The 14431-nt window shown below is 40.2% G+C and overlaps 1 protein-coding gene across 2 annotated transcripts in view; it reads left to right on the top strand.

Moving 5' to 3' along the window:
* Positions 1-625: 625 nt before the first annotated feature.
* slc12a2 (solute carrier family 12 member 2) overlaps positions 626-14431 on the top strand; it is an 84968-nt gene continuing 71162 nt past the window's right edge. For both annotated transcript variants that reach the window (XM_019862917.1, XM_019862912.1), the window contains exon 1: positions 626-1590. In XM_019862917.1, the coding sequence (XP_019718476.1) occupies positions 1018-1590 (573 nt within the window). In that variant the 5' untranslated portion in view covers positions 626-1017. The remainder of the gene's footprint in view (positions 1591-14431) is intronic.

Raw genomic sequence — 14431 nt, 5'->3', positions numbered from 1 at the left:
CCAATGACCTAGTCAAGGAATGCACTGCACATGGTAGCTAAAGTTGGAGAATCTGAGACTAAAGTTGTTGTAAAGTGGGACATGTTTGTCCGCATGACTTAGATGTCCATTCCAAGGCTGTCCCCATTTTGACCATTTACATTTAATAACTATTTAATTGAGAGAAAACCCTTTTATACTTGACTTTGTTTCATAATTTCTATCTATCTATCTATCTATCTATCTATCTATCTATCTATCTATCTATCTATCTATCTATCCATCCATCCGTCTCCACCAGAAATGCTAGGTTAAAAAAAACGGTAATTGAACTGAAATTGTTCTGTCGCTTTTTTTGATTGTCTTCCTTTTCTTTCAGGAAACTCCAAAACCCTTAAATAGAGAAAATATAAACTATAATGGACATATTCCACTGTAGTTAATTTAATCATGTATTTTATAGCGCATAGTATGTGCGTCACGAGTTTACAGAAATAAAAGAAAAAGTGCTGTCTGCTGTTTCAACATCTCACGTAAGTACCCCACCCCCACCCATGTGCGCTTGAAAAATGAGACGCGAACGTTAACATCTCGCGAGGTCACGCGTAGCAGGAACCCACCCTTCAGTGATGCGGACCGCAGTGTGTGTATATTACTGGCGAGGGAGCCGCTAGGAAGCTAGGAGGAGTTGCGGCAAGGTCGACAACAGCATCCTGCTCTGAATTACAGGAAGACATTAGTTCGACGGACCTAAGTTTGGGAGGGGGGACGAAAATTACCGCCTTTACGGCTGCGAAAGAAAAAGTCAGTAGGTGGCTTCAAGTTTCCATCTTGTAGCCACACGTTTGTCACAGACGAAGAATTGTGGGTTGTTACCGCGGTCCATACGGCTTTCGAGGCGCGTTTCCCCCTCCTGCTAAACACTTAAGAGAACGGCACAGTTCTGCTCTTCACGGACCAATTTGTTATAGAATTGCTTTGAGGGCCTAACGCGCTTTTTCGTATACGGTTTATCTGTTAGTTTGTATCGAGTGTGCCATGTCGGCGCCATCAAGCACAGCTCTCGCTCCGAAAGAGAACGCCCCGGCGGAAAATGATTTTTTAGCCCCCGACGCGGGGCAGAAGCCGCCCGGCCCGACGCATAGTCAGAGCCGTTTCCAGGTGGACCTTGTGGCCGAGGCAGCTGCCGCAGTGGGAGACGAGTCGCCGAGTTCCGAAGCTTCGACCACTGTCCCGTCCAGCGATAAGGCCACTCTTGGTGCTCCTCCTGAATACCCGGGGACAAGCGGGGAGGAAGCGAAAGGACGTTTTCGGGTAGTGAACTTTATAGACCCAAGCGGGGCTGGGAGTCCGGCTTCCCCAGAGTCAACGCCTGTCGAGGGGATGCAGAATGGGGACACCGTGATGAGCGAGACGAGTCTACATTCATCGACTGGCGGCCAGCATCACTATCACTATGACACCCACACGAACACCTATTACCTGAGGACTTTTGGCCATAACACCATCGATGCCGTGCCCAACATCGATTTCTACCGCCAGACAGCCGCACCTTTGGGGGAGAAGCTTATAAGACCCACCCTGTCGGAGTTGCATGACGAGCTGGACAAGGTAAGACAGCCCATGGGTCCAGTATACAACATTTATCTCCTAATAACGCCGTCCTTTTGGGTTGAAACCAACACACTGCACTTACATCTTTTCTGTATAAATGCAGTAACTTGTATTTTCAAATTCACGTTCAGTCACTGACTTTACTTAATTCACATGTTGTGCTCAGATATTGTCACATGGACACAAAGAAGTAAGCATTTGACAATTTTATTGTTACAAATGCGGGACTGCATGGTCAATTTTAAATGAAAAATTGAAGTCCTGAACTGACAAAGGATCATTGCAGACATTGCGAATTGTTGAAATATTTATTTTAACAAAAGATTTTTTTCCCATTATTGCCCAGCCCTTATATGCGTGTGTGTGTGTGTGTGTGTGTGTGTGTGTGTGTGTGTGTGTGTGTGTGTGTGTGTGATAACGGAATAATTATCCCTTCAATCAAGTATTCGTGTTTTTCAAAACTTTTGGGGATGACTTTTCTACATTCTACAACATGTAGTCAGGCCCAGCAATAATTTTTAGTGGGTAGATAACACCTGCATCATAGTTTCTGTTGAGTTATGCTTACCAGTCCAGGCCTCACAAATTAGTTAAAAAAAAAAACTAGAATAGGAAAACTTTTGTTTTTGAATTAGCTCTACTAGCATAGCATGCTATTCATATAAAGAACAAGTTTGTTATCTTCTGTTAATCTAAATTCTGTCCCTGAGGCAATTTTGGCAACGACTAAACTGACTTTCTAAGGAGCATGTGCTGAATGATGACAGAGAGCTCCTTCAAGTCACAATAAATACCTTTTAATTAAAATTATAACAATTTCTACCAGAGCGTGTTGACCTGGACTGGTTTAATTGCCCTTGACTCGCCTTTAAATGTCAAGGATAAAGTTTGGCGAACTTCAAAGTTACTGTCCTCATGATGAATTTCAACCGCTTCACAGAGAGCTATTCTCAGGGCTTTACTGTAAACATCTAGGCTATGAATAGATGACATTCATGCAATACAATGAAGTTAATTTGAGGTGCAACAGTTAATGACAACTAATCAATTATCATATTCATTGCTAATTATTTTTAATAGTCGATTACTGTAATCTCTTAGATTTAAAAAAAAAAATCTCCAAATCCTTTGAATTTCAGCATCTCAGCACAAAATATTCTCTGATTTCTGTTGTCCTCCATGACCGCAGACCAATTTTCTTTGTGTTTAGTCAAAAGAAAACATCTGCTTTTACTTTGGAAAACAACGCTAAACATTTTTACCAGACAAACAATTAACTGACTCATAATTAATTCATTTTCTGCACTCTTAGTTTGAAATATGTCCTGTTTTTGAATTGATGGGTGAATTTTTTTCAATCAGACTTATTGATAAATTGAAAAAATAATCAATGGATTAATTGTTTATTAAAATAATCGTAAGCTGCAGCCAGGAATGTTTGATACCGTTTTTTGTTTTTTTTTTTCAGACCGATACCACCACTCAACTCTTGAGTAGTCACCAAAAGTACCGATACGACTATTTCGCTACATATTTTTTAATTCAACCAATTGCATATCATTTTCAAGAATATCCATCCATTCGTTATCCAAACCGCTTGTCCTCACGAGGGTCATGCTGCAGCCTATCCCAACTGTCTTTAGGCAGTAGGCAGGCTACGCCTTGAACTGGTTGCGAGTCAATCGTGTGGCACATATAGACAAACAACCATTCGCACTCACAATCACAGGGACAATTTAGAATGTTCAATTAACCTCACGCGCATGTTTTTGGAATGTAGGAGGAATATATTATATTTTGGATAAAACCAACAATAAAATCAATTTAAATACATAAAATGAAACACAGAAAAAGTCCCAATCAAAACATGTGGTTGTACAACTTCTTTACAAGGGATACAGTGAAGTGGAAAGAATGAAAGTGAATACAACGGTGTTCAAATAACATTTTGAAATACCTTCAACCACAAGTGTGCCATTTTGTTCTGAGGCACAGTAAAATTCAACTGTGGTGTCTCACTCTAAACACCGGGTGGGACCCACGTAATGGCAAACTGGACTTTGACAGAAGAACAAGTCTGACATCATGCACTGTCTATTGAGCTGTAAAAAATGCGTGCGTAATCACGATTAATTTTTAGTGAATTTGAGTTAATTATGACAGTTGCATTTTTAATTAGATTAAATATTTTAATCGTTTGTATATATATATATATATATATATATATATATGACTGATTGCTGAGAATGCTGTCCACTGACCAAACCCGAATCTCCGGCACAGGCTCAGATAGCTTCCTCCTATTGTGAAATTCTTTGCGGGAATCAAAGATTTCCATATGCACTTATCACTAGCGCAACAAAGCCAGATGCTAATGTGAACATTAGTGACTCATTATTCTATCACTTCAGTGATCAGCAAGCGATTGTCTTGTGAAAAAAGCATGAGCGCTGCAACTGCGGTGGTAAGTACCAGCCCAGTTTAGCTCTGTGACATTGGTGGCAGCACCGTTCCCATTGAAGGCAATTCATGTGGCTTTACAATCATTCGTAACTTGCTCATTTCTCAACAAACTGTCAAGAAGCTTACGTACTTTTCAACACCAAAGCGTGCGCAGTAGAGAAAATGCATTTTGATTTTTTTTTTTTTTTACGCCCCCTAACATGCAACGTAGCGGCACTTTCCCCATATGAGCTTCAATGTCACCGCAGATTCAATGATGGTAAAGGCATTCGGTTCCCAGAATGCATTGCATGGCGCATGACATTTCATTATTAAAGTTATTAGGACGTTAATTATATGTGTGTTTGTGTTAGTAGTAGTTGAATGTGCGTCATATGTAAATGTCACATTTGCATAGGTGTTGTACTGTTTTTATTTATTTATTATTCTGGGTGCTTTTTAAAATGTTATTAATTTTTTTAGCCCCTGAGGCCATGTGTGTAAAATAGCGATATCAAACTCTAACTAAGCAATAATATCGACCTTATATGAGAGTGATGATGAATACGCAAATTCAGTCAGTCAGTCATGCATGCTTTAAAGTTCCTACATAGTAAAATGTCAGCAAGAGGGTGGCCGACACTGGTATTGGAAAACGTTGGGAGTACGCGATACCTTAAAATAAGTCGAGTGTTGGCCTGATACTGATACCTGGTATCGGTACTCGCCCATCCCTTTTTCCAACCCTAATGTTAACTCTAAAGTGTTAGAAATTAGAAGTGCTTCTGTTTGATGTATGTCGAGCAGATACTCATCACCCTGCCAAATAGCTGTTTAATTACTAGGTTAGAGGAGGGGAAAAAATAACTCTAGTTTTACATGTAAATTTTCTAATTAGTTGTTTTACATTGATCACATAAAGGTGTTCTTGTGGTCTTTTAAAATCATACCAAACCAAACACAGATATAAGTACTGCAAAGCCCCATTCAGTAAATGGATGACCGTATTTTCTGCACTAAAAGGCGCACTGGATTATGAGGCGCACCTTCAATGAATGGGCTATTTTGTCATTTTTTTCATATATTGGACGCACTGGATTATAAGAGGCAGTAAACAATGCATCCACTAGATGGAACTATACTCCTTCCGTTCGACTCAAGAGGCGTTCATGTCCGCCTCCGAAAAACGTAAATTAATGATTACTTCAATGAAACTAGGAAAATTGAAAATAATGCATCAAAACAGAAAATCAAGCGAGGAAATCACAAAATAAATTCGATAGCCCCCCCCCCCTACAGAATTTAATTTGACATTTCCTTGAGCCTAGCTCCATCAGAATGATCAGATGTCTGTAAAATGTAGGAGACTGGACTGTCTCATAAATGTTTGTTATTTATTCCTTTGTTGTGTACTGTATTCACAAACGAGGAAATCACAAAATAAATAAATATCAAGGTAAATGGATGTTTGTGATTGCTCAAAATCTAAGAAATCGTATTAGTCCCAAAAGATAGTTATGATCAGGGGTGCACATAAATATTTTGGGCGTGGTTCTTAAATGAGCACCAGAGGTTGTGGTTTGGTGCTCCTTTTTTTTTTTTTCGCTGACCCACCAACCTCATGGATGAATTTAAGACTTGCGGCGCATCTGGACAGTGTTTATCGTGAATATGTGATGATACATCATTTTATTATTAAACGGAAGACATTCTTTTCCAAGGTTTTTTTTTCTCCCTTCAGTTTAAAGTTTTTATTTTGTAATTACAGCAACATGTAGGCTACCAGTTCTACAGAGTGACAGCTTTTTAAAGGCACACTTTGGGTTGAACACTGATGATGAGCACTGATGTAATCTGTCTGTGTGTAAAAATGATGTCAGCACTAAAATTCACCCCCTGAAAAGCTCTGTAGTGATTTTAATTTATTTTTCAACTTTAAGCACAAAGTGGTCATGCCCTAAAAATGGGAGGGGACTGCTTGTTTGACACATCAGCCAGAAGATGTCATTGAAGTAAGGAGGCATTGTAATATTGTTTCCTGGCTTGGTTTGTCATGCACTGAATGTCTCACAATGGTGATCGCCACCAAAATTCATATGCACGTTCCTACTCTTGTCCACTTCAACTTGTGAAAATGTAAAGGTGATCGGCCCAATATTTTGGATTTTATTGACATTAAGTGTGAATTCCAATAAGGAAAAAACAAACTATAACCTCCACAAAATCGAAAATAAGTATGAATGTGCAAATGAATTTTGGTGGCAATTTGTTCGTAGTCTTCAGACATGCTCCCATATGCATATATAAAAGATCCACTATCTAATAAAGGGTTTGAAGCAAACAAAATTACCACATACCGTATTTTCACGACCATACGACACGCTATATTAAAACTCATCGTGTCAGTTACAGGTGCTATTTCTGTATTTAACACATACACAAGGCGCATTGTATCATTGGACGCCGCCATGGTAAAACGTACACTAGCTTCAAAAATACGGTAGCACGCATGCACGCTAGCGTATGCTTTTGAAAAGGAGCAAAACTGAGTTCGGTTGTACTTTATTGAAGTATTTACCAATCTAGTCAATTTATTGTTTGCTCACTCCTCATCCACAAATCCATCAAAGTCCTCATCTTCTGAATCCAAAATGACCAGCTGGGCAAGTTCACCAACACTGCAGGTTCCCTCGTTGTCATGTGGCTCCTCCGAAATGATGCTGGCTTTTGCAAAAGTTCGAACAACAGTGCAAGCAGGCACTTTTGAAAGGCGCTAATAAATTAAATGTATTATTTTTATTATTATTATTATTATTATTACTTCCGTCCAAGCATCCGCAATCCATTCACAAATTGTGGCGTAACTCGCCTGGCGCTTCCTCCCAGTCTTAGTCAAGCTCTGTTCGCCATCACTCCCACGGCGCTCGTAACTTCACTTTGTCTACGGCTGGATACTTTTCTTTCATCTTAAAAATGATCACTGTATGTGGCCCTATCTGTCCTTGACCATGGCAACCAAGCACAACAGTAAAAGCAGACTTCTCGCGCCCTGTTGTGCGTAGCGTTACTGTGCTGGTCCCCTTGTTTTCTACAGTGTGGTTCACCAGGATGCTGAAAATGAGCGGCACCTTGTCCATGTTGGTGATGTGTTTGGGTTGGATGTGTTTGTCGGCAATGTTTTTGTTGTATTTCAAAATGCAACGTATGCTTGTCCCTCATCACTTGCCGTAGCCCAAGCGGGTAAGATTGGAATGTGTAGTTGAAAGAACAGTCGAAAATGAAAGTCCAGTGAGGCCGGTAGAGCGGCTGAATAAAGAATTAAAATCTCCCAAAAAGCATCTTTATTGAATGTAATGCAGAACATTACACGTTTTACTGCAGTAAGAGGGGACGGTGGCCATCTTTTCCTTGTAATCCGCCGGATGTTGCTGCGCAACTGTAGTTCTTGCCCGGATGGATAAATGGCGCTGTCTCATAAAACAAAAGCACCAAGCACCATGGATTGGTTGGTCATGAATTCTCTCGCGGCTTTGATAGCTTACAATTTAAACTGTGCTTCGTAAGTGTATCTCTTTGTCGGTGCCATTTTTGAGATGTTGTTTTGGACAATGCACTTACTGCATACTGTATACACTTACTGGGGGCATGCCTTTAGTGTCCTCTTTCACGCCCACCCTTCCCATTTTAACGTCCGCATGCTGTCCTCAGTTACGTCCGCCTTTCCTCTATATAAGCAGCGTGTCCGCACAACACCAGTCAGTCAAGGGGACCCCTCATTGAAGTCGCAGGACACCATTCATAGATTTTAGAACTCGGTGCATACAAAAGGCATTATTTGGCTCCATGTCCGTTTTGGAGAAAATTTAAGACTAATATGTGCGCCTTATTGTTGTAAAAATCCGGTACTTTCCCTTCCTTGTTTTCAGTGAAAAGGTCTCTCATGCATAAAACAATCACTCAAAGATGGCAAAAAATTGCAAAACAACGCTTGCCCACTTGCTTCCATCTGTGAGTCAAAAGGGGTGTTCACACGGCAACTTTTACTCCGGTGTAGTACCGGGGCTGCCCCCCGTAGAGCGTTCACACGTACAAAGTTACACCGGTGTAGCCCCTGAAAACAGCTTAAACCGGAGCAAATTTACCCCTGCTCAGGAGGTGGTTTAAAAATTTACCCCGGAGTAAATGCTAGTTTGCGAGGCAGCACCGATATAAAATGGGACGTGTGAACGCTACAGGGGTAGACTTGCTACGCATGAGCAGAGTTGATTACATACGGGTATTGAGTGCGTTGCTTTTGTGCTCTGTTGTACTTCCGTCATCTTTCCTTTCTCTCTCTCTCTCTCTCTCTCTCTCACCCTTTTTCGGTGTCTGATAGACCACAGTGTCGAATTGTCTGGAGAAGTATAAACCATGGTTTTTGGATATGTCACAAACAAGGCAAGGAAAAGGAAGTACACTTCACGCATGCACATGTTTTATTTCCGTATTATTATTATTGTATTGCACGGCTGCAGAAACTGCCGTGTGAACGCAAGTGGGGCTGCACCGGGGTTAACACGCTTCTCTTTAGTAAGCAGCTTTTTACGTGTGAACGCTCCACAAAATTTACACCGGTGTAAGATATATCGCAACAAAATACGTCGTGCAGCACCGATGCAAATGTGTGCCGTGTGAACAACCCTAAAGTCAAATCAAATGGATCTAATATCATAAAATGGGGTGAATAAGAAAATGCAAATATTGTTCAGGTTGGATGTATTTTTTTTGTATGCGCTATATACATTTGCTGTGAGTGGAGGAAGGTTTGAGCAGTAGTTCGCAATTCCCTCTGTGCAGGTGTTCAACATTAGCAAGGACATCCTTGAAAAAGAAAGTTGGCTGCAAAATGTTGCTCCACAATCTCTCTCTCTCTCTCTCTCTCTCTCTCAATCTGTCTTTCATGGGAACTATCCCATACCATCATAAATGCTGGCTTATGAAATTTGACCTCAACTTACGAAATTAATTGGTTGTAGAAGTTTCTTAACTACAAAATTTTGTAAGTAGAGACGAGTTTTGTTTTTAAATGCCCTAATTCGTTCCAAGCCGCCCCCCTCCCCCCAAAATTCAGGCATAAATTGTTCCTGAAGAATAAAAATGCATCAAAATATGTAACAAATACATGTTACAATTAGATTATTGCACAATAAAGTAAAGAATAAAAATTATGGTCGTTTAAGTTTTTAACTGCGTCCTCATCGTTTTTTGTCCTCCTTAGTTCATGTTCTGTCTCAGAAGTGGTTAGGCGTTTTGTAAAGAACTGATCCAAGGACGTTTGCTTTTGTCGGCTTTGAACAATCCTTCGAAAATGTCCAAGGCAAACATTAGCATAGTGAGCGATGGCCTGACTGGTGAACACTATTTCTGGGTGATTCACATTTATGTAAAACTACAACTCAGGGCCCGAGGGGCGAATGACGAGGACGCTGCTTAAACACATATATCTATCTACATACATAGACAGATACAGTAGAAATCCCTCTAAGCAGAGCAGCTGGAAGTATGTTGCGTTCAGGAAACTTGGAGCTGCGAGAAGCAGCAAATACTGTATTTTTACCTTTTTGTATCTTGAAATTTCTTTCTTAACAAGAGGGAATATTTTCCTGTTGAGACGTTTTGTAACTTGAAAATTTCATATGAAGAGATGTCCGTAAGTACAGTTACCACTGGATTTATTCATTTACAGTGATCAACTCGCGCAAAGATTTTAATACTATATAGACGCTCCCCAGCTTACGAACGAGATACGTTCCGAACGATCGTTCGTAAGGTGAATTCGTTCGTAAGTTGCTTCAGTGCTATATCTTGGATGGAATGTTTCTCCATCTCTTCTATGATTTTCCCTCTTTTCTTGCTAATGATCGTCGATTGCATCGGCACTGCACCTTTCACGTGTTCCATTATGCCATCTTTCTGTTTATAAATGGTACTGATGGTTGAACGATTCATGTTGTATGCACGTGCAACGCTCACCATTTTCTCACCTGCATCAACCTTCTTTATTATTGCCACTTTCATTTGAAATGAAATGGCTTGCCTCTTCTAAAACAACTGGGCAGAGGAAGCCGGATTCGGGGTGGATGCTGGGCGAGCTCTCACAGCGCCTCACATCGGTATTAGCGGCGGAAAGAAGCACTACAGTACCTGTACTCGGAAAAAGGCGCGCAATACAAAATCTAACTTTTTCTTTTCTTTTTCGACATACCTGTAAAAATGTTCGTATGTACCGTTGTTCGTAACTCGGATGTTCGTAAGTTGGGGAGCGTCTGTACAATGTTTTTCCTGCATGTCATTAATTAAATATCCCCAAAAGAAGAGGCTGGCTCACTTTGCTGCAAGACCCACTGCAGTATCCACTCCACTTTGTAAAGGAGCCAAACAAACCTGGTGTATTTCTCCTGCACGAAGACTCTTCAAGCCGTCACACTAGCCACTTCGCCATACGTGTTTGCAACACTCTTAACAGCATTAAATGTGTCCATATTTTTGGAGGACACAACTCGTCATGCTTTTTAAATGGACTGTCAACAAAACCATGACTGTGCCTGCAGTTAAAGCAAACATTGCATCGTGTTTCACCAGGAATTTTGTTCTTCCAGGTAGTAGTCACCTTAGCTTAGGCCAAACAAAAAAGATAGTGTGTTTCCGGTAACATGAAATTTCAGCATAGGGTCGGTAGGTCGGTAAGTTGTTTTTTTTTTTTTAATCCTTTTTTTTTTCCCCATCAACAATGTAAACAAAATAACCATAAAACATAAAACAAGAAGACATTGAACCCGCCGCTCCGCGGCCGCCACGGCCGCCGCCACCTATTTAGTTTTCTCCCCGCTCCGGACTCGGGGGGCCGGGGCGCGCCGCTGCCGTCTTCCTCCGCTGCCGTCCTCCGCCCTCGGTTTTTACTCGCCCGTGGTGTTCATCAAATAGTTTGCTGAATTTTTTCGATACATCAATGGATGCTATTTTCTTAACATTACGGTGCGAGCATGCGACTGTAACACAGAAAACGCGGTTTAAACTGTCGTCGGAGATCGCGGCCGCCGCCATGTTTCAATGTTGTTGACAGACGACAGGGCAAACGACACACGCGCTCAACGTGAATATCGCGAGAGTTTGCACCGATGTAACCCCTCTACACAAAAATGTAGAGGGTTGTTTGAAAAAAATGCCGACCGTAAAGTTTCTTTTCGACGTAGAAATTCTCGGTCGGTCGGGTTACCAGAAACACACTACTTTTTTTCTACACCCTATGGAGATTGAGTGCCAGGAGCACTACAATGTGATGTCTGCCATCCAGTGGGGAACAATATTACTTCCTTAGAACTGAAACGGTCAAAGAACCATATCGATAATGTTTGAGCGACCACTCCGAGAGCAGGTGTGTGCATGTAGCTCACGGGCCGTGAGTTGACCATCCCTGAAGTAGAAGGATCAATGGGTAAATACATTTAAACATAATGGATCAAGCCAACACTTTGCTTTTAGTCAAGTAGAATAATAACAAAAGATTTTGATCATGTATGGATGAAGTAATGGTTCATGTATTTGTGAAATGTACAAACACCCATCATCATGGTCTGGTTCTTCTTCGCGTATGACCATTTGGTAAAGTTTTCAATAGACATACAATTTTTTGTATCGGATCACAATATAATGAGCTTGTGATCAGTGTTAAAAATAGTAGTCGCTCTTTTAATCCATCAATCCCATTGTAATGGAAGTCCTGTTTTGGTATGCGGGAACAAAAAAATAAAAATAAAAAGAGCGGGGCTGTGTTGGTTAAAAAATGTGTGCAGTGGAGGGGGTTCAAGTATTCACTGATTAAAGGCTGTGGTCATATTTTGTCAAGGCTATGCTCCAGAAATAGAGCTCCTATTGTATTTTTAGTGAGCATTTTTATTAGTTCTTAAAGACGTGTATGATGCAGTCAACAGCTTGGTTTCATCTGTTTTCATCAGCTCAAAATTAAAGCTGGTAGCAAATATGCAGTAGACAGCAGCTTTGGATCACTGAGAGGTTTTGGACTTCCATTGTCGAGGTTATAGCGACCTTGATGCTTCTATTATTACACTGGCATATCCTCATGTCTCTGTGGCTCAAAATCTGGAATGGAAATTCCACTGTGTCAATTGGTGACTGCTCACAGAAATCAATAAGTCGCTACTGTTTGAATGATAAGCGGCCTTTCATCGAAGGGGAATCTCAAAGTATTTATTTCCTGTTAGCGATAGTGAGTTTGAACAGCACGGTGATGAGGTTTTTGTAAGACGGTGTACTGGAACTTCGAACATTGACGAAATTCTGTGGTTTGGTGGTTTGAATACAGGCAGTCGAGAGCTAAAATGATCAAAGGAATGATTATTGGTGGCTTCGTGGAGACTGGAATGTGAAAACAGCTTTCTTGTTTTGAACTCCACACATGCATTAATAAGACCTTCAATCCCTCAAATGATATGAATTATAAAGGATTCGTTTTCTGTCTAATGAAGACTTTAATTTCAAAATTTCTATCGCATCTTGAGCTGTCACCATTGTCCATCAATAAACTAAAGTAGTTTGTAATTAAAGGCAGTGTTTATAGATAGTAGTTGCAACTGAAGTCCCATCATGTTCCTAAGGCCTGTCTTACACCGAACAACATGTTTGAATGCAACTCAAGATGAACCATCGCAAAATAAAAATGAAAAAATAATGACTATGGCGACAGTTAGGGAAAATTTAGTGATCAAGTTTCCCACTGAAAATTCTCTCGAATAATCAATTATTTACATAAAACACATTTCTGCTTGGTTAAAGAGCAAAAATGAATACACGAGAAACTAAGACCTTTCACTTAATATTGAACAACCAATTGGTTTTTTATTTTAAATAATCACCCTTTTTTTTCTTAAATTCACACTGTGCACAGAAGCAAACTGGAATTTCTTTCCTAGAAACTATTCAAGTGAAGCACAGATAAAATCAATAAAACACAAATATAAATTAACTTCACTTTAAAATTCGAATTTATTGTGTCAAGAACATAAAGCATGAATTTAAAAGCCTTTATATTGTGCAACTTCACGACAGCAGCTGGAATTTTAGCATGCAAACTTGGCATTAGGTTCATGCATGTGCATTTATGATTTTTAGAACAGCTGGCTTGTATTAAGACAAGTATTCTTAAGACTTCTAGTTTAGGAAGTGTTTAAACTAAAATTAAGACTCCTTTTATAAGCACCAGTCATCCTTGATATTTTATCCTGCAATTTAGAGTGAACCACATTTGCTTGTTCCACCACTTTGGCAGAAGTGACCAGCAAATAGACCAGCTAATAATTATTCAATTAACAATATCTTGTTTTTATTTTCAGCTTCTTCACTCCACAGCGCTGTCCTGAAACCGTTTGAATGAACACTGTATGAAATAAAGTTATATTCATGGACAAACCTGTTACCATCACAATAAATTAATATTTTCTGATCCACTTATCCTCTCAAGGGTTGCGGGGCGTGCTGGAGCTTATCCCAGCTGTCGTCGGCCAGTAGGCGGGAGACACTGAATTGGTTGCCAGCCAATCGCAGGGCACATGGAGACAAACAACCATTCACTCTCACAATCAAAACTAGGGACAATTTAGAGTGTTCCATTAACCTGCCACGCATGTTTTTGGAATGTGGGAGGAAACCGGAGTACCCGGAGAAAACCCACGAAAGGCACGGGGAGAACATACAAGCTCCACACAATAAAGTCGGCGCCGGAATCGAACCTTGCACCTCTGCACTGTGAGGCGGACATGCTCACCAGTCGACTGCCATGCCGTAATAATATATAATTAAGTACTGCATTGTCCACTCTATAAGGCCACCTGAAAGCATTCAATTTTCTCAAAAGCTGACAGTGCGTCTTATAACCCGATGCGCCTTAAATATGGATCAATTCTCTGATTTCTTGGACGTAGTCTTTTAAATGTTTCGCAAAGCGCTTTGTTATAGCTGCAGCAGTTGTGAAGGCGCCATGTAAATAAAGCTGCATTGTATTGTATTGCCTTCAGCGTAGCTCCATCCAGTGGATGCATAATGCAACTGCAGCTTCTATTCTATGTGCCTTATAATGCGGTGCGCATTATAAGGCATATATATATATGTGTGTGTGTGTGTATATATGTGTGTATATATATATATGTGTGTATATATATATATATATATGTTTGTGTGTGTATATATATATATATACATACATATACATATATATACACACACACACATATAATATATATATACACACACACACACATAATATATATATAATATATATATATACACACACACACACACACACACACACACACATACACATTCAGCATATTTGACAATAAAT

This window comes from Hippocampus comes, unplaced genomic scaffold (assembly GCF_001891065.2).
Source record: "Hippocampus comes isolate QL1 unplaced genomic scaffold, H_comes_QL1_v1.1 scaffold223, whole genome shotgun sequence".
NCBI lineage: Eukaryota > Metazoa > Chordata > Actinopteri > Syngnathiformes > Syngnathidae > Hippocampus > Hippocampus comes.
This window is presented reverse-complemented; position numbering and strand designations above follow the sequence as displayed.